General features: G+C 39.7%; 2 protein-coding genes across 6 annotated transcripts in view; both read right to left on the reverse strand.

Annotated features, from left to right (window-relative positions):
- The window catches only part of ksr1a (kinase suppressor of ras 1a), a 34358-nt gene extending 21425 nt beyond the window's left edge, over nucleotides 1-12933 (reverse strand). For both annotated transcript variants that reach the window (XM_026943780.3, XM_026943776.3), the window contains exon 1: nucleotides 12753-12933. In XM_026943780.3, coding sequence (XP_026799581.2) covers nucleotides 12753-12902 — 150 coding nt within the window. In that variant the 5' untranslated portion in view covers nucleotides 12903-12933. The remainder of the gene's footprint in view (nucleotides 1-12752) is intronic.
- Nucleotides 12934-18732: 5799 nt separating this feature from the next.
- The window catches only part of cuedc1a (CUE domain containing 1a), a 25883-nt gene continuing 21594 nt past the window's right edge, over nucleotides 18733-23021 (reverse strand). For 3 of the 4 annotated variants that reach the window (XM_026943631.3, XM_053241547.1, XM_053241546.1), the window contains exons 9-12: nucleotides 22378-22471; nucleotides 21144-21202; nucleotides 20976-21045; nucleotides 18734-20124 (exon numbers count right to left, since the gene is read on the reverse strand). In XM_026943631.3, coding sequence (XP_026799432.1) covers nucleotide 20124; nucleotides 20976-21045; nucleotides 21144-21202; nucleotides 22378-22471 — 224 coding nt within the window. In that variant the 3' untranslated portion in view covers nucleotides 18734-20123. Of the gene's footprint in view, nucleotides 20125-20975; nucleotides 21046-21143; nucleotides 21203-22377; nucleotides 22472-23021 lie in introns of all 4 variants that reach the window. The other variant, XM_026943632.3, reaches the window with a different exon arrangement.

A 23021-nucleotide genomic window follows, 5' to 3' on the forward strand; every position in this document is an offset into this window, starting at 1 on the left:
ATTTCTCTCTCTCTCTCTCTCTCCCTCTCTCTCAACTTCAGCATGCTTTACTGGCTGCACAGATAATTGTACCATGTATTGCCAAAACCTTGGGTTATGTGAATATAAAAGAATAATAAAACAGTAAATTGGCCAATCTGTAAACTGTAAAATGAAAATGTACCGCAAGGGGGAAAAGAAACCCTCCCTCTCTGCGTTTTTTAACGAGGACAGGTTGTGCAGACGTCTCAGCCGAGCTGCAGCAGCTGATGACGCAGGGAGGACGAGGGGTGGAGGGGTTAAAGGGGGGAGCGTTAAGGAACAGGAGGAGGAGAAGGAAGAACAGGAGGACGAAGACTGGCCTGCTGAGATGGGTCCTTTCAGAGGGAGACCAGGCAGGCACATCGCTGACGCACGCACAAGCTCTGTTACCAGGAGGCTGGCAGCCATAAAGCCAGTCATCCTTTTCACACCTCCACCCACCTGCCAGCCAGCCTCCTCTAATCCCAGCCTTAATGAGCGCAGCGCGGATTCGGACGCCAGCGCCCGGGGGCTTCCAGCCAGGCTGGGTCCATGTCACCATCACGGAGAAAAATCCAAACTCACCACCCCGTATCTAGAACGTTCTTCTACCATACACACAGCTGCCTATCAGAGCATTTTCTCCATTAGAAAACATCAATGCCAATGTTTAGGCAAAGCAATGTGAGCTTGAGCTATATCATCAAGGTTTGCAGAAACGCTAAGTGAATTTACAAGTTGTGAAACTGTTTTTACTTCAAACTCTTCCCTCAGTGAGCTTTCTGAGGTGAATCCTGACAGTACCACAGCATACGTGGCATGCATGGGACTGGAAAGACACTAGCCAGTTGAGTGTGTGTTAGCATATGTATAGGAATGACAGCAGCTAGTACTCTCCTCCAAGCGTGTTTAGCAGCAGTAGAAAAGCTGCCACAGCCTCACGTGTCATGGTTAGCCTTCACCCTCCCAGACTGGTGGATGTTGTGCGATAGGGGACGTGCTGCTAGCAGGTGGGAATTAGCTAGGACTAGTCAGGTGAAGCCACAGTCATGCTGATGTTGGAACATGCTCTCATTTTCCATTACTCTTTATCTCTCATACCACACTAACTCATTCAAATATAACTGCATTTTTTTTATTTATGGAATTTCTATAGTAGTTGAACATACAAAACAAACGTGGGCCAAACTCAGTACGTCATGTTCACAGAAGCTCTTTATTGGGGGTTAAAAAAAGAGAGGAAAAAAAAAGTCAGACTCCAAAACAAAGTTTAAACACAGGCCAAAATTGGCAGTGCAGCCAAATTCATCATTACAAGTCAAGTAACCAGGCAGCTGTTTTTTGCTGTATTGAAACTATATCGTATCGAGACACCATTGTATCGCATCAAATTTGAATTAGTTCGAGAAAAGGCCTGCGCTCTGTTAGAGCTTTTAGCAGATATATTAGCTGAGAAACCAGCATCTTTCAGCCATTTTTCAAGAGTGTGAAAGAGAGTCAAGTGCCTTTTACAGCTCATTCACTCTCACGCTATACTTTCAATCCATACAATATGCACCTGCGAAGGAGAAGTTCACGTCCTTGGGTGTGAGGCTCTGGTGGCTCAACGGCTAACAGAAGGACCGAGTGCTAAAGCCAAGGGCCTCTCAGACAAGAAAAAAACACATGGAGGGTCAGGTAAAGGAAAGTGCCTTGCACTGAGAACAAAGCTCATAAACAAACTAGCATTGCTAATAATCTAGCAGCTAAATACTAATCTTGCATAGGATATTCGTGACCTCGATCCAAAAAGATTCATTTCCTTTTAATTCCAGTCAGTGAAAGGATGAGAGACAAAATGTGTGACAAATTGAAAAGGAGGATATTTTTGTTCACAAGCTTTTCACTTTGGAACGCTAATAAAAGAGCAACGCTATGCCGCTGAAGTACAGAACGACAAGGTCAAGAGAGTCTCACCATCTCAGTTATGGCTCACTTAGAAAATGAGAGCTCTGTGAATACAGGAATACAGAGGAATGTGTATATGAGGGAGGAAGAAGGCTTTGGGTTAACTGCCAACATTTAAGAGGCTTCGTGTAGCTTAATCTCCTCACACGGACCTGCAGGTGGCCAGAACAGTAAATAACCTCCTCCTCCGTTCACGCTGATGCTTCATCTTTGGACTCTGCCTGACTTTTTTCCAATTTTTTTTCCCAAAGTTCAAACATTTGAATGATGCCAAATACAATGACAGAAGTACTGAACCTTTAAGTCAACATGTCAGCAAGATACAAATCCTCCCCCACAGCCATCGGTCAGTGGGCTGCGGTCAAACGAGCTCGCGGATCCAAAGAAAGCAAAACAACACCCAGTTCTACCTCCTCTTGTTTTCTCTCAGCCTATCTCCGCTAACATTGACTTTGGGGTTTGGCCAGTGCAGGACGTGAAGAAGACGGATTAATGTTTTTTTTCTTCCGTTTTACAATAGAGGCCCAGCAGAGTCGGAGAATTGGTGTCCATTCAAACCACGCAAACAAGAACATCAGGTTCCCAGCCAAGCACTGATGAAGCTTTTCAAATATATAAAAAGCTAAACGTAAAAGATTTATCGCATTTAATGTCGAGTGAGCAACATCAATGTTTTAGAGAATGACTAGCTACTGCTCTTCACAGCGTGTGGTCACCAAATTAGCTACTTACACATTCTACCTTCACTTCACTCATTTTATTCTCCCTGTTTAGCATTCGATACAGGATGCAAACCAGTCCGGCTGAGCCCACAATAGCCGCAAGTAATCCTACTAACACCCACCTAGACATCTGTGCCCCCCGACATGCTCCCTTCATACTACAACAGAAGCCAAGGAGACCCATGGTATCCAAATTAGCTAAACCTTTTTTAAAAGGGTCTCCGTTTTGGTGTTGAGTTGTTCTGCTGCATGGGTAGTCAGGGTCTTGAGTGCCTTTCTCAAACACACACACACACACACACACACACACTGCAGGTAGTTAGGGGATCACACAGCCAGCGCAGAGAACAATACGTTGGTGCAAGTGTGACGTTAGGTTTCCTAGCAACCCCAACTCAGGGGCCTTTGGTGGCGTTTTTTTTTTTTTTTTTTTTTTTTCCAGAGTGGGATTTTCCCACAGACAGAAAATGTCTCCAGAAGATCCAGCTTAAAAGACAGGACACACCACCTGCATAAGACACACACCTCTATAAGAGCCTGTTCATCATGCCTTAGCTTAGCCATTGGCATAATTTAGTTCTGTTTAAGAATCTTTAATTGTTGAGGAAAAAAAACAGGATCTATAGCTATCCTGAGATTCATCAGTCACGCCACCCTTTTTTTTTTATCTCTGTAAACACAATCCACTACAGAACCCTTTCAGTTAAAGCACAGTTGGATTTGAACGGGGGTGGGAATGTACACTTGCTAATCAAGAACAAAAAGGCAGAGCTGAAGAGCTGCGTCACTGGATCCGTGTGTTATGGCAACATCGTGCTGCCCGTGCACAAGGAGGTAAACACGCGCGCAACGCTTCCATGGCAACGCGTCCATGACGTCCGCACACATGACGGACGGCTAAAGGGCACGGCCACGCCTGGCTCATCAGAGCTGAAGGGAGGCAAAAACTCACTTTGTATCAAATATTAGTATTTTAATGGTGCTGCTTGTTAATGTAGAAACGATCAAACTCTTTGATTAGACATGTACCGATAATCAATTATACAATATATCAAGATATCGATGGTCGAATGAAATTACAGTGGTTCATTCACAGGGTAGGTGCGTAGGTAAGAGATAATGATGAGGCTGTCTGATTGAGGAGTTAGCATTAGATCAGACATACATTGCATGTAACCTTTTCCACAAAGCCAACACCATGATTCTGCTCACCAGGTCGTAAAAACATAGAGAACAAAACAGTCATTCCAACCTACGTTTGCAAATACAAAGTACTCACAGATAGCATTTTCATACAAGAGCTAATATAATAAACCTAGCTAATAAGCATGGTTATGTTTTTATCCAAGCTGAAAAGCTAGCAAGTGTTTACTAGTAAACAAATCACACTGAAGGTGTTTTTCTATTTTTGCTTTAAATGCTGCCTAATGAAACAGACACGAATAAACACAGTAATTCCTCAAGGAAAAAAAAAGGTTAGGATACTATCTATAAGTCAGTATTTCTGATTCATCAGAAAGTGTTTATCAGCAATTTCAGTTATCAACTGTTGCCTTTGCTAACTCACACAATATCCATCTCAAATCGCATACTATGACTTAAAGCAAAACTTGAACGTATCCAAGCACACATACGTTACTTTTAAGCAGAGTAAAAACACACTAAAATGATTAAATACAAATATTAGCCTATTTTTTAAATGCAAGTGATGTTAGCATACCTGACTTTAACTAGCAAACTTAACCAACAGTACTATGTGTATTTTTTTTTTATTTTAATATACAATTTATTAGTGAATACGGTTTTGAGACAGACAATTTGTATTGTCTTTAGATGTCTACAAGGCGCTGGAAATGAACAGGAATGTAACTAGATCACGTCAACAGAAGTGTGCTAGCAAACTGATGCTACTTTTAATCACGGAACTGAAATCGATATTCTCCTGTGTGATGATGCAAGTGCCGTGAAAGTCAAACACGCAACAATCCGAAGGAAAGCTGGGTCGCAAAGGGACGAGTCAGACATGAGGAATATGGTGGATCGAGGTTTGAGCCTTTGGGAGAAAGCGCCTTCTCTGTGTTAGCATGCTAGCAAAGATTCGATAGCCCTGATGGCTAGTTAATCAGGCTAAATATTTGTCACTGAAATGCTGCTGACTTCACAGGCTCACTTGGGAGGACAAATTATTAGCGCTGCACAGCTAATAAATCAGCAAAAATCATGATTTGCCCGCTTGTCAATTGCTCATGAGTGCGAAACACCGCCTCGTTCGCTGTTGGAGAGCCACTTAAAGTAATAAAGCTACACTGAGGTGAGATGCGAGAAAAGCGTTTTGAATAACAAATGAGATGCTTTGAAACATCTCAAGGAGACGCTGTGAAATAGCACCTGTGTCGTGGAACGTGTGGAATGATAAAGAAGGGGTCAGCCATTTTTCACACTGTACTGTCTTTAGAAACGTACACGTCATGCTCCAAATCCAGCAACAATTTCAGGTATCTGTAATCCATTTTTTTATCTCAGGTGGAGATAGATATTGTTGTTGTTGTTTTTTTAAATCAAGCATTAAATCACAAATTCTCCATTCAATTTTAGTTTTCTAACCAATTACAATGCGGTATAAAGAAACACAGTAAGACTGCAATCAAAGTCATTCAGCAACACAAACCAAACTAAATCTCACTAGACAACAATGGCTAGAGCGACAACAGACCTTTCTAGCAAATTCTGACACTGGAGACGCCTTCAATATATGTTTAATAACTGTCTCTTTACAGAAAACTGCACCATATCCACATTTCCATCTTGATTTTGTCAAATAACATTTTTATTGTATTTATTTTATTGTTGTTTATTATTACCCTTAGATCATGTGACACGTCATCCATACAAGTTCCTGTTAATGACTTGTTAATATAGAAACAATAATATGTTAGAATAAGTGCATTAATATAAACCTGTGATCTGCAAGCGGACCTACTGTCAGAGGTGCTGTTATTGAAAATATCAGAATCAGTGAATTTAAATAACACGCTTACAACTTACTTTTTAACTATTTTAAGCTTATTTATTTAGTTAGATATTTAGGATTTAGCATTTAAAAGATCTCCTTAACTAATATGACCAAAAATGTATTAAAAAAAATTTATATAAATATGAAAAAATATGTGTTGGTAATTAACCCTAAATTGGCTAGCTAATTCTGATAACTTCTAGTGATAACAGTATTGAATATAATGAATTCACAATATTGAGTATAGTGATGATGTAGTTTAAAATGCTTGTGTTGGAAGATGACCCCTATCCTACTGAGAAGGACATGGTCTGAAGCAATGGTTGACTTTTCTATCGTCATTGTCATCACAGTAGGGAGTGTGTGAGCGTCGCTGAAGGGGCTTCCACTAATCAGGGGTCTCCTAATGTCACACTGCGAGACTTTATGCTCTAATAACTCCTACACAAAGCCGCTTGGTCTTCATCCTGTAAATGACTTGACATATGGATGATCCCCTTCCCTGTTGCTCTGTGGCAGGCCTGGAGTTTGAACTCCTTCCCGACTGCGACCTTCTAGCCACACAGATTGAAGACGGCTGACAGATCTGATCTTATAACCCAAATTTGGCACAGACGCAATGGAGCAACTGAAAAAATAAGCTCACTTTGATAACTCAGCCCTCTCCCAATTTATCCATCTGCAGCAGCGCAAGTCCAATATAGCATGGCAGGGAAAAAAATAGATCTCCTCACAGAAGGAAAAGAGGGAGGGCTGTGTGTTGGGGGGATGTTGTTACTGCAATCACCTGCTCTGCTGTACCCCCTCCTTCCTTTCCCTGAAAACACACACAGCCTACTGGGAGACCCATCCCTTTTAAACATCTGGTTGGTTTCTTCTCCTCTCAATCCCTCCCCTTTCCTCCCCCTCTCGTCCGGCCTCTTCGTGCATCACGCGTCATTTTCTTATTTAACAATCAACCCCTGAAAACACCAGGCGGGGGGACGAAAGACGAGCCAAATATAGAAGCAGCCATAATAGCACAGCGCTCTATAACACTCTTTTTTTCCAAAGCAGGGCCCATAAGGGTGAAATCGGCAAATGCTGCTAAGTTACTGTTCTCCCTGTTTCTTAAAAAAGCCTAATTGTGTCTCTTTGTTTGTCTGCGTTGGAGGAAGTCGGTTTTCAGAGACGCATCGAGACACAAAGCAACGTCCTCCCTACAGGAACTGGCTCACACGACTCCTCCATCAACTCCCACACTGAATTTGCTTTATTGTAACAGCAAAACAATCATGGCTCTTATATAATCATGAACAGTACAACACTATGCAGTGATTTAAAAAAAAACGCCAGTAATACTGTTATTATATTGGTATATTCTTAGTATATACTTATGCAATGGGCTAAAGACAGGGACAAAAGTATTTCAATATTATTCTGATAAACTGCTAAAATCTATTTTTAAAATATACATGTTGTGTTCTCAACTAAATTTAAGCATTGTATTGCCGCTGCCTTGTATTATGGTATTTATTGTCCTATGTAAAACTAAAACTCAGGATACTGTAAGGCACATGGAGTTTTTGATTATAATGATATGACATTTTTGCCTTATTGCCGACCCCTACTTGATAATATAATTTCAGCATCTAGCAATTTTCAAAATTCCTAAACTTTAAAAGAGGTTAGACAGTTACTGACATTGACCCATTCTCTAATATGAAATACTGTATTAAAAAAACCATGATATTAAGTTATACTGTTATCAAAACTAGGCCTCTCATAATTATTACACATTTGCATAATTGACTTATTTGAGCTGATCAGCAAAGAATACTGGCAAACAGAGGATTCATAGATACAATCAAATGGCTAAGTTATCATTTGAATCTAGGTCAAAAAATTTAACCTGTGAGCTATTTGTCTGTATTTTTGAGTAATTACTTAATTAGTAATTAGTTATTATTTGAGTTATAATTTAGGACCTGTATATGAGTTATTATTTGAGATATTATTTGGGGCCTATATATTTGAGTTATTATTTGAGTTATAACATAGGGCCTGTATATTTGAGTTATTATTTGAGTTATAATTTAGGACCTGTATATGAGTTATTATTTGAGATATTATTTGGGGCCTGTATATTTGAGTTATTATTTGAGTTATAACATAGGGCCTGTATATTTGAGTTATTATTTGAGTCATAATATAGGGCCTGTATATTTGAGTTAGTATTTGGATTCTGCATGTTTGAGTAATTATTTGACACTATATTCGCCTTGTTATCTGACTTATTAATTGGGTTCTGTATATTTGAGTAATCGTTTGAGTTATTATTTGACATATTTTTGGGGGGTTGTATATCTGAACAATTATTTGACTTAATATTTGAGTTCTTTCTGAGGTCTGTATATTTGAGTAATTATTTGAGTTAATAGTGTTTAGCCTCTATATCTGAGTAATTAGCCATTTTGTATGACATTTAATCATCTGCCAAAATTTTTAATTGTGGCATAATCATAGCAATGATTTTTCATACAGTTCATCTCATCATGCTGAAATGGTGAGCACAGACGTGAGTAGGATGCATCATGGGAAATACACACAATGGAGTTGCTGGCAGGCTTTGTATGAGCATGTTTAGTTCCAACAAGCAAAATCAGATGTTTTTCGACTTCCCAAAATATGCTTGAGGATCCAACAAAACCCAAGAGATGGAGCCCCATGGAGATGTTTATGCTAGACCAATACAGGAGGGACATCTAGTAAAAAAAAAAAAAAAAAAAAAAAGTGAGGCTGAGGTGCGAGGCTGGCACCAGGCTGTAATCAGGGAGCCAGCGTGTAAAATCTGAAGCACCACCTCATAGTATTTCAGCTCTATAGCAAGTACAGCTCGGTGTGAAAAAAAACGGCCTGAAGTGGAATAACAAAGAGCTTTTTGGTGAGAATCTAATGTGAGTTCAAGCCTCTTTTGATTGCGCTGAAGTGCAGGTGGCGATGAGAGACAGGTGGGAGGAGGGCATCTGGAGTGTGACAACCACTTCAGCTGTGCTTATTCAACGCAGGAATTAACAGACCGTTTAGAGCCTGTTACACTCAGTAAGAGTCGACGAACTGCACTCAGTCCTCCCTGAACGGCCCTCCTGTGTCCACTCTCTCTGTCCTAACGGGAGCCCAGACTGCTCTACCTGCTGCTTTTGACTGCTGATATGTAATATTATTACTGTAGTCACTTGTCATAACCTGGTATAAACATTCTGCCTAGCATCTTATTTGAGAAACTGCTCAGCATCTAATATTTAATATTTCATATTTAATAACATATTTTCATATCTGACAGCTATTTGTATTTAATTTGCTCATTTATTTAGAATGTTTTCAAATTTCAACCTCAAAATCAGAACAGCAGCATGTATATTGAATCAAAAAGCAATTTGTGATAAAATCATATAATCATCTTATAAAAAAAAAAAAATTTAATTAAAAAAAGGGTTAAACTGAATGCTGCCACATGTCTAATATGTAGTTCTGATCAGACCTGACACCTCATTCTGTTTCTGTTTGTCCTGGCAAGACAGAAAAAATCACACTTCATATGCTAATGAGCTCTGTACCTGTAAATGAAGCGAGAGCTACCCTGCAGTCACTCTGTACTACGGCTAGCCTGCAGAGCAAAAGAAGAAAAGGACCTGATCAGCAAAACGGCCACACAGAGACTTAAAGAGGAAGCTGATGGGGCAATTCTTCAACAGTCACGACCCTGACACTTCAGGAAGTTGTGAAAGGGCCTAAAAGAAGGCCTTGGACTACAGATGGAGGGGAGCATGGCCAAACTTCCTGTCCTGACAGGAAACAGAACTGAAAGCAGCCGTTCAGTTTGTGGTACTAAAATAGAGTGAGTAGGCAAGTGCTGATATTACAGTTTCATAACACGAGATTGTAGTTTAGAAAATTGCTCCATGTTTAAGTGTATGCGCTACTTTACTCATCTAATACAGTATTAAAGTTCCAGCTTGTTTATAATAATACAGTACTGTCATTATATGCAGTTATGGCTTAAATATTACATCACAATACTTGGCGATTTTTCACAATACGTGATATGTTTCATGTTTCACCAAACCAGTAAAATAAATCATGAAACAATGTGTACAGAAACACTACTTGGTCATTACAGAAACCTAGTTACTTGGTCAAAATGATTCAAGCACTAACTCTCAAAAATATTTGCAATATCAATATTATATCATCATATCGCTTAGCCCGAGCTCTGTGATGCTCCCAATGTGAGTAAAAATAGTGGGGAGGTTTCTAATTCAAAGGTCAAATACTGTGTATCCTTAGTTTAAAGAATAACTCACAAATAGTTTCAGTGTCAAATATAACAATATACTGTGTATCTGATTATCAGAACAGCCCTAGAATTGAGACAGTACTGCAAAGATAAACAAAAAGGAGAACAAGCGTTTCAATTCCTATAGCTATGTTTCAGATTCTGAGTTCTCTGTGAAGGAGGTGAAATTCAGGCCCGGTCCACGTTAATGTGGGCCATTTTGAAAACACTGTTTTAAAGTTCTGGTCAGACTAGAATTTTCAATCCATTTCCCAATGAAAGAAAACAGCACGCACTGGGTGTCCGAGCCGTAACCATTTCGTCATTGCCGCCACGTCTGTTTCTTTCTTTTTTATGTCACTTCAGCCATTTTCATTTCTTTCTTTATGTCATTTCCACCATTTCAGTCTTTAGTGTACAGTCTTGTGTCACTTGTATACTATACAAAGCAGTCAAGCATGAATTGAAAATATACAGAAAACAGCCTCACAGGAAATACTGCCATTTTTGGAATTCTTGAGATCACGTGACATTAATAGCCCAACGGTTTAGAAAAAGCTGTGCTTTCATACTTTTATCAATGGCATTTAAAAAATATATTATTCACTATAAAGAGCGGAGCACAACGATGTGTTTTGTAGTCGAATACAGTGTTTTAGTGTTGACAGAAAGGCAAGGCCTCGTAGTTATTCTCGTGCTTGTAAAGAATCAGAGCATTTGTTTGCTAACAGCGAGGTACAACACATTCACCAGAAACCTGCATGGTGTTGCTAAACTCAGACGCCATTCATTTGCTACACCAGAGAATCTCAGGGCTGCTTGTCAGACAGGACAGCTGGACTATGATGATTAAGTAAGCGGCAGCTCAGTAGTCTGTGCTGAGTTAGAGTCTGTGCTAGTCACCAGAAGGTTGCAAGTTCAAATCCCATAACTACTAAAGAGCCACTGCTGAGGAATCATCTGTGGATGAATCAGTGAAATTCCGTAACAATTCACGAGTCAAGTTACAAAAGTTAAGGACAGGATTTGAGATGAACTCTTAATTTCTGTGTCACCAGAAGAATTCCAAATACTTTTCTGTCACTTGTTTGAATTTGTATTAACCCTTAAGGTCTAACCTTAAGGTCACTTCATGATGGATAGGGTTTAGTGTTGCTGAATCATAAATGAATCGACTCTTTTTGAACTATATGATTCGTAAACATTTTTAAAGAGAAAAAATCTCTCTATGATGATGTGCCTGAGACTCAAAGATAGGTAAGTTGTACTGGATTGTGAACTGTACATGTAAATGTTATGTTCTTAGGCATAAAAAAAGGTTACATACACAACGTATAGAAGAGTGTGGGCTACCAGAGGGGTCAAAATACAATATCTCTGGATGAGTGAAGAATCAACTGAATCAAATCAGGCTTTCGGTAAATCACGCTTATTCAAAAAGGTTGGTGTAAAAGATTTGATTTGCTAAAGTGAATCCCATAATGCACGTCATGACATGCATGACCGTCATTAACAGGACTGTACTCTGCGTAAGCTAATGCATAGACGATATACAATCTGTTGTGCTGCTCATAACATGTTCACCACAGGATCCCTCTTCACCCACTGGTACTTAAATGAAAAATTAATTAAAAAATCAATCTAATGAAGTCGATGCTGCATGCAATATATAGGCCACACACACACACATGTATATGGCACAACCTTCACTTGCATTTCATAAATAAAAACTGATGCATCTTTGTGAACAAACCGCCGTGACACTTCACGGCGTCTCATACACGTCCCTCCTGAAAGGCTATAATTAACTGTATTCGTTTCTCACAAATCAGGACAACAGAATTGAGCCTTTAAAGCCTTTTAAGCTTGCATCTTGGCTCTGAGGTGGCATAAAAACCATACTGCAGATGCAATGTTCCTAAAAACGCTTGCAGTTTCGTACTGCTTATGCTTGTGCCAGTGAGCAAAAACACAGCGCAGACAGAATGTTGCAGGGGTGCACTGTGATGTGCGCAGTCTGGTGCTACACAGTGTCTGGATTTTAAAAAAAATTCACACATGAAGATTCAGGATAAAATTCTCCCCTAAGAATTAGTGCATGCTGATACAGAGTGTGCATGCATGCATGTATCCCATAATGCATGTGGTGACATGTATTAGGGATGTACTGTTTGTTCTGATTCTGGCCCTGGATCACTTTAATACAATGTAAATGCATTTGATGCTGTAAGTGTGTGTGGTATTGACTGACACAATGCATATGTATATATAAATATAAATATATGAAGCCATCCTGCTTGTGGTGTTCCTCAAAACTTGGCAACAAGCGCATGCAGAGAAATGGCTTTCCTTTTTTAGGATGTCAGTACTGGATCAGTATTGGGCTCTGATATCTGGGTTTTATCAAAAAAGGAGAAGAAAAAGAAAAGGTGTTGGTGCATGCATCCCTAGAATCTGTGGAAGGAAAACCTCAGTTAACCTTGTGCAGTAGTTGCTATTTCTGTACATCAGTGCACGTGCATGTAGTGCATATGCATCTTTCCTGTCTATACCGTCAGGATGCACGGTCCATCTAGCGCGCGCGCCAGCATCCACAAACGCAGTGTGTGCACACCAAAAAAAAAAAAAAAGCAAAAAAAAAAAGGAGGGATGCGAATGCAACAGACAGAGAGCCTCATGCAGGAAAGGAAGGTGGCTACTTATAGGTACTCATAGGTTCCCCCTGCGCGTGCATGGTGCGTTATTTCTGCGTTACCTCCAGCGTGCGGATCTCATGCTGCGTGAGGTCGTTGCTGGCGGCGCACTTGGTGCGCAGGCCCTGCAGGCTGGACAGCGAGATGTCGATCATGTTCTGGAGGAGCTCGCACTGGCGCAGCGCCGCCTCGCCGCCTCCATCGCTCGGCATCGGGCACGGCGAGGTACGCACCGCGGACACACCACACGAACGCGCGAATGCGCCACCGGAGGCGCGCCGCACGCACTTCGGCTCGAGCAGAGAGAGAGGGCGGCGTCGCGGCGGGGTGACGATGCTCCGATTTGCGAGGTCCAATCCCACCGGCTGTGGTTCCGCTAGATCCGTGCACTGTCCTCCGCGGACTGTCCTCCTGTCCCTCTCTCCCCGGCAGCCTCTCCCGTTAGGCTCCTGGGCGCTTTTCCCCCCCTGTCCGTCAGTCAGCTGTGAGAAACGTCGCAAGGGCGCGGTGCATGCTGGGAAATGGAGTGCCAAAGAGCAAAACAGAAATGGCTGAATTTACACCTTACACTTTTCGAGCGAATATTATAGACCGTGCTCCTCAGTGTTAAATTAACACTTTATAAGTGTTTCTTACATGTTACTCTGGTGCAGTGTGATAGTTCATTTACTCACTTATTCGCACCTAGGGCCAAATTAGCATATCCAATCCATCTATTAGCATGTTTATGGAGAGTGGACAACCTGTGTGGCTACATAGCTAGCTAGCCAACAGTACATAACGCATATTATGTTACAGCCTTAATAACGTTTTAAGACATTTAATAAGTTACCCAGTTAGCTCTAATGCTACAATTCTAAGAACTAGTTTTGTGGAAAATTCCCTGTTACCAAAACTTTCTGAGTAAGCAACACTTACCTCTCCACAAAAGTGTCTACATAGCTAACTAGCCAAACATTTAACTCTGTGTCACAGGCCTAAAAATATTTTAAAACTTTTAACAAGTTATCTAGTTGCCCATAAAGCTAACACGACATTGTGGTAAATTTCCTGTTAGAAAAACTTTGTGAGGTCGAAATGCTATAACCTCTGCACCACTGGATGGCTAACTAGCTAACTAATAGCTAATCTAATAGCTAGCTAATAAACAAACCTAATAATGTTTTAATACATTTAACAAGTTATTTAGCTACTTCTCTGTCAACTTGCTAGCTAGCTATTGTGTAATGTTAAAATTTCCTGAAGTACCTACAGTTTTGTTAGATAGTCTTTTAATTAATATATGCATAGAAAATTATAATGTACTAATATACATAGAAATGCAAATATTTGTGTCAAAATGAACAATTTAGAGGTCTCTTCACAGCATAGCATAGTTGCCTTAAGTCTTGGTCTCTCAGGTGTGTGTGTATATGTGCGTGTGTGTGTGTGTGTGCATGTGTGTTTATTGCCGTTTTATTTTTAACCAAAAGAAATGTAAAATCATATGATTTGCCGAGTTGTAATTTCTTTTTGGAATTGTTCTTAGTCCTGTGTCCCTCTGCTGGTTTGCTGCTAGGTTCAAGACATCAATTAAATTTGCATTGCTGTGGCAGGAGGTTAAGTGGTAGGGTTACACACACACACACACACACACACACACACACACACACACAGTGGGAAAAACGAAGTCTCACCATTTTATCTGTTTAATATTGGCCTGATACTCTGACTGATAAACAGCTAACTTAGACAATTTTAGACCAAATAGCCTATAAAAGTTAGTTCTAGTGTTCAAGTGTGTCATGGGCTAAAAGTGACCCAGCTGTAAACAGCACATTTAGGGTTTTTATGACATTTGGAATCAGTGCCAAAAAGGGCCCAGACAAACCATATTTAATGCCTGTGTAACAGTTTTGTTTTAGGAAAGTAGCCTGCCTATAAAGCTCTAGCCTCAGTGGGGGAAATTGTGGAGACCTCAGTAAAGTTGGCACCTCGTATAAAGAACCAGGAATTAAGGACTAGTCATTTGTATTGCTGTATTCTTTTGAGAAAACAGAGTTGAACTACAGTACTGCTAAATTCTCGATTCTGATCTGTCTGAAGTGCTTAATGTGCTCCTTCTCATACGTTAGTTTCTATAGTAACAACTTACAGCTTACAATGTGACCTTTATGGTGGACGCTCCATATAAATTGATTTAAAATCGCATGTCATTGTTGATATGGTGAACTTTTCTGTAAGGAGAGTTTATTTAACATTGTTGGAAGGAGTCTCCAGTGTCAGCACCTTGTAACAGTCAGAGGTAAAGCTGTAACTTTAACTTTTCTGATATGACAAGCTGCATTTCTTTGTCTTTTTAACTTGAAGAGACAGAAAAAGACAGGCTGATGAGGGAAGGTCTTCTTATAGCTGCTATAGTAACATGAGTGATAACAGGAACAAACTTGTTTTGTGGAAGTTCCACAACAGAGAGAGTCTTTATCTTTTGTGATATCATTAATGCATCGACTTTTTAAATCCCCTAAAATAGCACACACCTCATAACACCTGTCAATCCTCACACTCAACTCAACACAACACTCCATACTCTCTTGAAAATCTGCAACTCACTGATCAACTTACATGCAAATATACAAATTCCACTTTGAGGTGTGAGGAGATCAAACACGGAGGGAGGCTGGGGGCTTTGGATGTGCTGATGGACCAGCCGTCACAAATATTTCTCATGCTCCTGAAGGTGTGATGTTCTTCCATGTTAAACACTCACATTTCAGCGCTGAGTCATTCTCTGAGCTCTGCACCCACTCCATCTGTCCTTTACTGACTGTGTGTCTCCACAGCTCCAGCCTAATCTTCCTCTCTGTCTCCATTATTTCGGCTTTATATTCGGAGTGAAGTATACATATACATGACTGTGCAAAAGTCTCAGGCAACTGTAAGGACATTCTGTAAAGCAAAAATGCTTTTTAACATAATGAAGTGAAGAGTCAAAATACCAAAAAATGTACTATAAAAAGTAAAAAAAAAATAGTTTGCTTTTAAAATCGTGAGGTCGAGCCAAGCATTTTGGAGAACTTGCTGCAGTTTGTCTACAGACTTTAGTTCTCACATGTTTAAAAAATATATATGTGAACAGTGCTCTATTACTTATTATACCACAGTACTTTTGAATTCTCCATTCTGATTGGTCAGCTCAGAGAACAGCAGCTCTGATAATAGTTCTGACACTCAAATCACAGGTTTATATTAATGTACTCATTATTATATGTTATAATGTCTAGACTAACAGCTAACAAAGGGATTTGGTGAAGTTTTCTATAAGGAGATGTTTATTTAACATTTTCTAAAGAGTATCCAGTGTCAGCACTTTGTAGCAGTCAGAGGTAAAGCCGTAACTTTAGAGACACAGGAAAGTCTTTGTAGTAACATGACAAGATGCCGTTCTTGTGTTTTTAACTTCAAGAGAGTGAAAAAAAGAGGCTGGTAATGGGAACAACTGCTTAACACTGATATAATGCAAGTGATAACAGGAACTAGCTTGTTTGTTGATGTTCCACAACATTAAATGTAACTATAAATGGATAAAACACAAATTGCTATCATATAAGAGGTATAAGAACACTTGGGGGTGTGCTGTTACAGGTAAATAATCAATGATGGGGTGTGATGCAGCCCAATGCCAAAAATGTCTCTGTAAGTTTTTGGAAAAAAATACTTTTTTGAAAGTGGGTTTTTACTGTCATTCCTCTTTGTAGGTTGTATACATTGGAACAAAATGTCGTTTCTCCAGGACCATGGTGCAACAGTACAGTGGGACAGTACACAAGACTACTTTAAGTGCAAATACACAGCAGTGTGTGAGATGAGTGCAGGACAATAAATACACAGAACCGTGAACACACAGGACAACAGTGCTACCACACAAAGGACTGTAAACTATTGTGTAGTGTAGCATATATGTAGCAGTAATATTGGCATCAAAAAAGAGTCTCATAAATAAAAAAGTGTCTGATGCAGCTTTGAAAAATGCAGAAATGTATGCAGAATCTAAAGATTTAGGATGTGATGACTTTTGAACAGCACTGTATTTTCTACATGAGTCTGTTTCACAGATTAGAGCTGGTGCTAAAAGCGTCTGCCATGACATTATGTACCAACTGCCTTCATGAAAGGAGGTCTGGCATCAGGTTGTTTGTTAAAGACATACATTTTTTCAAGCTATTTTGTGCTAATACAGATACTAAATGACTGTAGTGATTGTACTACACTATAAGCTGTTATATAATAAATTAGTTGGTAGCCAACTGAGGTTTTGTCGTGAAGTGGCAGATGGCATACAGCTTATGTAACAGACAACAGACCAAAACCCAACTGAATGCCATTCTTGCTAGTTCTCCCACCTCTACAATGGGTGAGATGTCCTGCACAGGCATCAGAAGAGACGTTATGATCAGCAGGGAGTTGCTTCTTGCCTTCAGAGACAGTGCTAAGGGGGATTTCCTTACCTCAGTTTCCCTCCTGAGGCTGCACAAACGCCAAAAGCCGTGAGGTTCCCAATTCAATTACTCCAACATGAACCTCAAGAGGCTGTGCTTCGTATGCTGCGTTCAAATCGTTCTCTCAACAGGACATCAAAAAAGAATTCATCTTGGAAATTCTGTCATAGAGGAGCAGGCCTAAATCCTCCACATCCTTCACTGGCTGGGTATCTTGTAACCCAAGCTGTGAGAATCTCTACCTGCCACATCAGAGTAAATTGGATTGAGAGGAACGTGATCTTCCCCTGATGACTGACAGCACCTGAGCTGCTTTATGAAAATCCCCATGAACCTTCACTACACTGCCTAGCAACTACAAAAAAACATTTTCATTTTTGTAGCCAGCTAACATTTTAATTCACATAAACCACAAAGTATTCCAAACTCAAACCAGAGTGATAAAAATAACTATTTTTTACTTATAAGGGCTTAATCAGTTTGTGTACATGGAATTAAAGGAGTAGTATGTAATTCTTTTGCTCTCTCTGCTGCCTGTGAGGTCAATTTTCATTTTTCTAGTCAACAAGGACCAGCTAACATTTTCATCCACATAAACCACACAGTATTCCAAACTCAAATCACAGTGATAAAAACAGCTATGGAAATAAAGGGGTAGTATGTAATTTCATACTACCCTTTTCACCTTCCCCCAACATCTTCCCTGACCCTTTCTGCTGGAAGCACACATTTTTCATGAGTTGCTTTTAAGGACTGACCAGTTCTGTTTTTGGGGGAGGAGTTCATTTCTGGCCCTGAAAATATTATAAACAGCAGCCTGAAATGAAACTATTTTAAGATAAATTGCAAGACAGTATTGGGAATCTTATTTTTGCTAGACAACCATTGAAATTAGGTGAATTTTACGTATTCAGGAGCATTTTTAAATATTACAAACTACACCTTTATGGATTATTATCACGTGCCACAATTAAAAACCAATAACAGCAACAACACAGTAACACACACACACACACACAAACACACACACCAGTGTCATCAAAGGAGGGCTCTTTAGTCCTTGAAGTCTCTCTGGCACACACTCTGAGTTGACAGGAAAAGCCATAGTGTCATATTTATTCTATTAAATCAGCCTATATTACATTACATTACATTACATGCACTGATTCAGCAGTCACTTTTAGCCAAAGTGACTCAAAAGTGAGGCAGAATCCAATCCAGGAATCTAACATTACATGAATTTGGGAATGGTTGAGCTGATGCAAAGCTGTAGTTGCTGTTATTGGCTTTTATTAAATGGAATAACCGGAATAGAAGTGAGGAAAGAATGGAGTTTTGATTTTAAACTTTGGTTTCCAGTGCCATCTACTGGACATTCAGGTTATTGCAAGACAGTGAAGAGTTGAATTCCAGTCCTGACACCATTAAAGGTATAGTTAAGAGGGGAAAAAATGAATCTTTGAATTTATACAAATACAGCACTTCCCTTCAGAGTCTCTCCAAAGTCCAAAACACATGCATGAGTGCTGCGTAGACTTGATCACAGGTTCTAGAGAACCCCTGCCTTGAACATTTTCCTGTGTTTCTCCTGCTCCAACACACCCACTTCTGTACAGGAATGTGTGTTTATTAGCTGATTAGCTGAATCTGGTGTGTTGTCATTCATTCATTCATTCATTCATTTTTAATAACTGCTTTATCCTTGGCAGGGTCCTCACAGCGCCACTGTCCCCGGTTCGATCCTGCAGTTTTGTATGGAGTCTCTCCCCATGTCCATGTGAGTTTGTTTCATATCAAACTGTTCCTTTATGTAATTTGTCACTTCTGAAATGAAGACAGGAAGCGAACACAATGCAAGGAAGTGCTGGAATCCAGACTTGAACTAGAGATGGACATGTACGTGATATTTGTGCAACCAAGAGATAAAAGTAGCTGCACATGGACAAACACGAAAACAGCCAGAAAAAGCTTGGATTTGAAGCAACAGGACATTACGATAACAACATGCATCTGCTCACTTCCTGGAAATGAACCATCACAATGCCATAATAATTAGGCACTAGTGTGAAAAAAGACAGAGATGCTGATTTGCTTTTCAAAGAGTCATTTAATTGAATTAAATTTAATATAATTTAATTTAAGTAAGAAAGAGTGGTATGGATCAAAGTCAGTGATCTGTACAAAGAGGCAGCGTCCTGCACAATGAGTGCAATGGAAAGACAAATGATAGACAACAATCTTTACTTCAGTGAGGGACACAGTGATGCCTCTCAGGTCACATCCTGCCAGATTCAACTGGAAAACATTCGGCCTTATCGTGTGCAATAATTTATAATATTTACGGTTCACACATGAGTCTGAACTGGAGATCTGACTGAGGAACTGTAGAGGAGGTGGAAGAGCTAAAACAAACAGCTAAAGATACTACAGTTAATATACATAATAAAACAGATTTTATACATGAAGCCGCACTGGTCTTGAATGCTCCTGAGTTTTTCGACAGATTGAATGCGGCCAAAAATGGGTGTTGTGGTGAACATGGAGGAGTTTGTGCTTGTGTGTGGAGTCCTGAGTGTCACCGAGCAGCACATCAGCTCCCTCTTAACATCGCCAACTCCACCTCGGCATGATATTCAATCTGAAATTAGCTGCAAGTCAGCCCTAGTCTAAAAAAATGAACCATACAGATAATATTAATAGGTCTGATAATACTTGTGATGATTTCATGATTCAGGTGAACTCAAAGTGAATGAACAAGTCCTAAGTAGATCAACGTTTCCAGCTTTCCAGCTCGCTGATGTGAATCTAAGTGCCTTCCAGATGAGGGCACACATTGAGAGCACGGCTCCGTGGCCCACGCAGACTCGCCGCAGGCCGATCCAGATGGCAAAGGGGGATCGAAGTGAGGCTTGTCCCACCATCAGGAGAACAGCAAGGGCGTAACATGAGAAAAAGTCTGCAACAGAAATGGACACACGCTGGGTTTAGCAACTAAACCATGGGTGTCACATATATACGGGTCCGGGACTAGCCCAATAAAATAAATTTTAAAATTCTGTGTTGAAAGATTAAAAAAAAAAGACCTAGTCTCTGTTATTCCACTACACAAAATAGAGCAATATACTCAGAGCCATAAACTCAGCTACTGATACAATTCTTTATTAGCCATTTAAAAATTTGACACTGTAACTATCTTTCTAAAAGAACTAATATAGGAGTTTCACAGCAAGTATGTTTTCAACATAAAAACTTCTGTGTTTGCCTGCCTGTGTTTTTATACACTATATTCAAAAAGTATGTGGACACCTGACAATCACACCCCATGTGGTTCTTCCCCAGACTGTTGCCACAACATTGAAAGCACACAATTGTCTAGAATGTCTCTGTATGCTGTAGCATTATGCTTCACTGGAGCTAAGAGGCCCAAACCTGTTCCAGCATGACAATGCCCCCGTGCACAAAGCAAGCTCCATGAAGACATGGTTTACCAAAGTTGGAGTGGAAGAACTCAAGTGTCCTGCACAGAGCCCTGACCTCAACCCCACTGAACACCTTTGGGATGATGTGTAACGCCGACTCCACCCCGGGCCTCCTCACCCAACATCAGTGCCTGACCTCACTAATGCTCTTGTAGCTGATTCAACACAAATTCCCACAACCACGCTCCAAAATCTAAGAAGAGTGGAGGTTGGAGTGGAATGTTCAACAAACACATATGGTATGATGGTAAAGTGTCCACAAACTTTACCTCCTGTACAGATAGAGAGTGATAGAGAGTGTATGTAGCTGCTTTATTAGCACTCTCACCATGACGCCACTTCCTTGTTTGACTCCTCCTTTTCCTGAGCACCAGATCTCCTGAGCTTGCCTTCATCTTCTGCACACATTAAACAGCATTAGGAATGACAGACCTCATACCAAGGACTATTTCATTTTGAAATGAGACTATTTCAGTTTGAAAAAGTTGGTGCTTGCCTGCTGTAAGTCCCTCTACATCCTCCAGAAGGTTGGCAGTGGAGGCTGCAGCGGTGAGTCTGACACAAGAGTTATGGAAAATACAGTAAGCACTGGATGTGCTGAAAGCAGCTTTGGAAACCTTTTTCAGCCATATGCACTACAGTCTATATTTGACTATTTATTATTTAATTATGTGCCTCTTGAGTTGTGTGCATTTTTAAATGGTCAGCCTACTGTCTGTTCTTCACTACCTTATATCTGAGTTGTGTGTCCTACTGTCTATCCTTCACCACCTTATATCTGAGTTGTGTGTCCTACTGTCTATCCTTCACCACCTTATATCTGAGTTGTGTGTCCTACTGTCTATCCTTCACCACCTTATATCTGAGTTGTGTGTCCTACTGTCTATCCTTCACCACCTTATATCTGAGTTGTGTGTCCTACTGTCTATCCTTCACCACCTTATATCTGAGTTGTGTGTCCTACTGTCTATCCTTCACCACCTTATATCTGAGTTGTGTGTCCTACTGTCTGTCCTTCACCACCTTATATCTGAGTTGTGTGTCCTACTGTCTATCCTTCACTACCTTCTATCTGAGTTGTGTGTCCTACTGTCTATCCTTCACTACCTTCTATCTGAGTTGTGTGTCCTACTGTCTACCCTTCACTACCTTCTATCTGAGTTGTGTGTCCTACTGTCTATCCTTCACTACCTTCTATCTGAGTTGTGTGTCCTACTGTCTATCCTTCACTACCTTCTATCTGAGTTGTGTGTCCTACTGTCTATCCTTCACTACCTTCTATCTGAGTTGTGTGTCCTACTGTCTATCCTTCACTACCTTCTATCTGAGTTGTGTGTCCTACTGTCTATCCTTCACTACCTTCTATCTGAGTTGTGTGTCCTACTGTCTGTTCTTCAATAACTTTTATTTGAGTTGTGTGTCCTATTGTCTATTCTTCACTACATGTTTTGAGTTCTGTTCTTCTCTGTCGATCTTTGACTACATTCTTTACAATTTGTATATGCTTTTATAGCTGTCTATACTCAGCGCCTTCATTTTTAACTGTGATCTATTTTCTTTTACCATATACCATATATTCTACTGTGTATTTTGCATTGTGTGCACTGCTGTGTTTGTCTGGCTCCAGTGCATTGTTTCCTATAAAATAATCAAGGGATTCATAATTAAAAGAGTTGCAGAGTTGGATAATGGACAGGCTGAATGTTACATCAGATGTTGCAGGAGGATACGAGTGATGCTTGTGGAGAGCCCTCTTTTTGGTCTTCCTCCGACGAGTTTTTTCAGAGAAAGATTTGGCGATTTCAAAAAGCTTCTTCCTTGTGGCTGCAAAATATGAAGAAAAAATCAAATGCATTATTGGCTAGAAACAGTTAGGTTAAAACATATTTTTTGACCACAGCTCTCGTTTATTCTTATTATCTTTGAACTATAGAAATGTAATTTTCACTAGCAACATATAGATTTTTAGAAATATTACATTTCTGCAGATTCCTTTCTTTAATTTATTAAGCTTGAATAATATTTTATGCAAGTAATTTATTACATTTTAATCATGTAATTTTTCTAAAATGTATAATACAATAGAAAATAATAATTTTCTTTTAACTTCATTTTCTAAAGGGCAGTAAAATGCTTTGTAAGGAGAAAAAGAAATAAAAATAAATTAAAAATAAATAAAATAAGTAAAACCAATGTAAATATTTCTCCTTTACTTAGTTTGCTAAATCTTTTTCACTTTTTTAAACTTGTTTATTTATATTAAGCAGTTTCATTTCAGAATTACACAATTTAACCATGATTTAATGTGTTAATTTTTATAAAATAATTATCAGTCATTATTATTATTATTAGTATTAGTAGTAGTAGTAGTATT

The sequence above is a fragment of the Pangasianodon hypophthalmus genome, chromosome 17, assembly GCF_027358585.1.
Source record: "Pangasianodon hypophthalmus isolate fPanHyp1 chromosome 17, fPanHyp1.pri, whole genome shotgun sequence".
Classification (NCBI taxonomy): Eukaryota; Metazoa; Chordata; class Actinopteri; order Siluriformes; family Pangasiidae; genus Pangasianodon; species Pangasianodon hypophthalmus.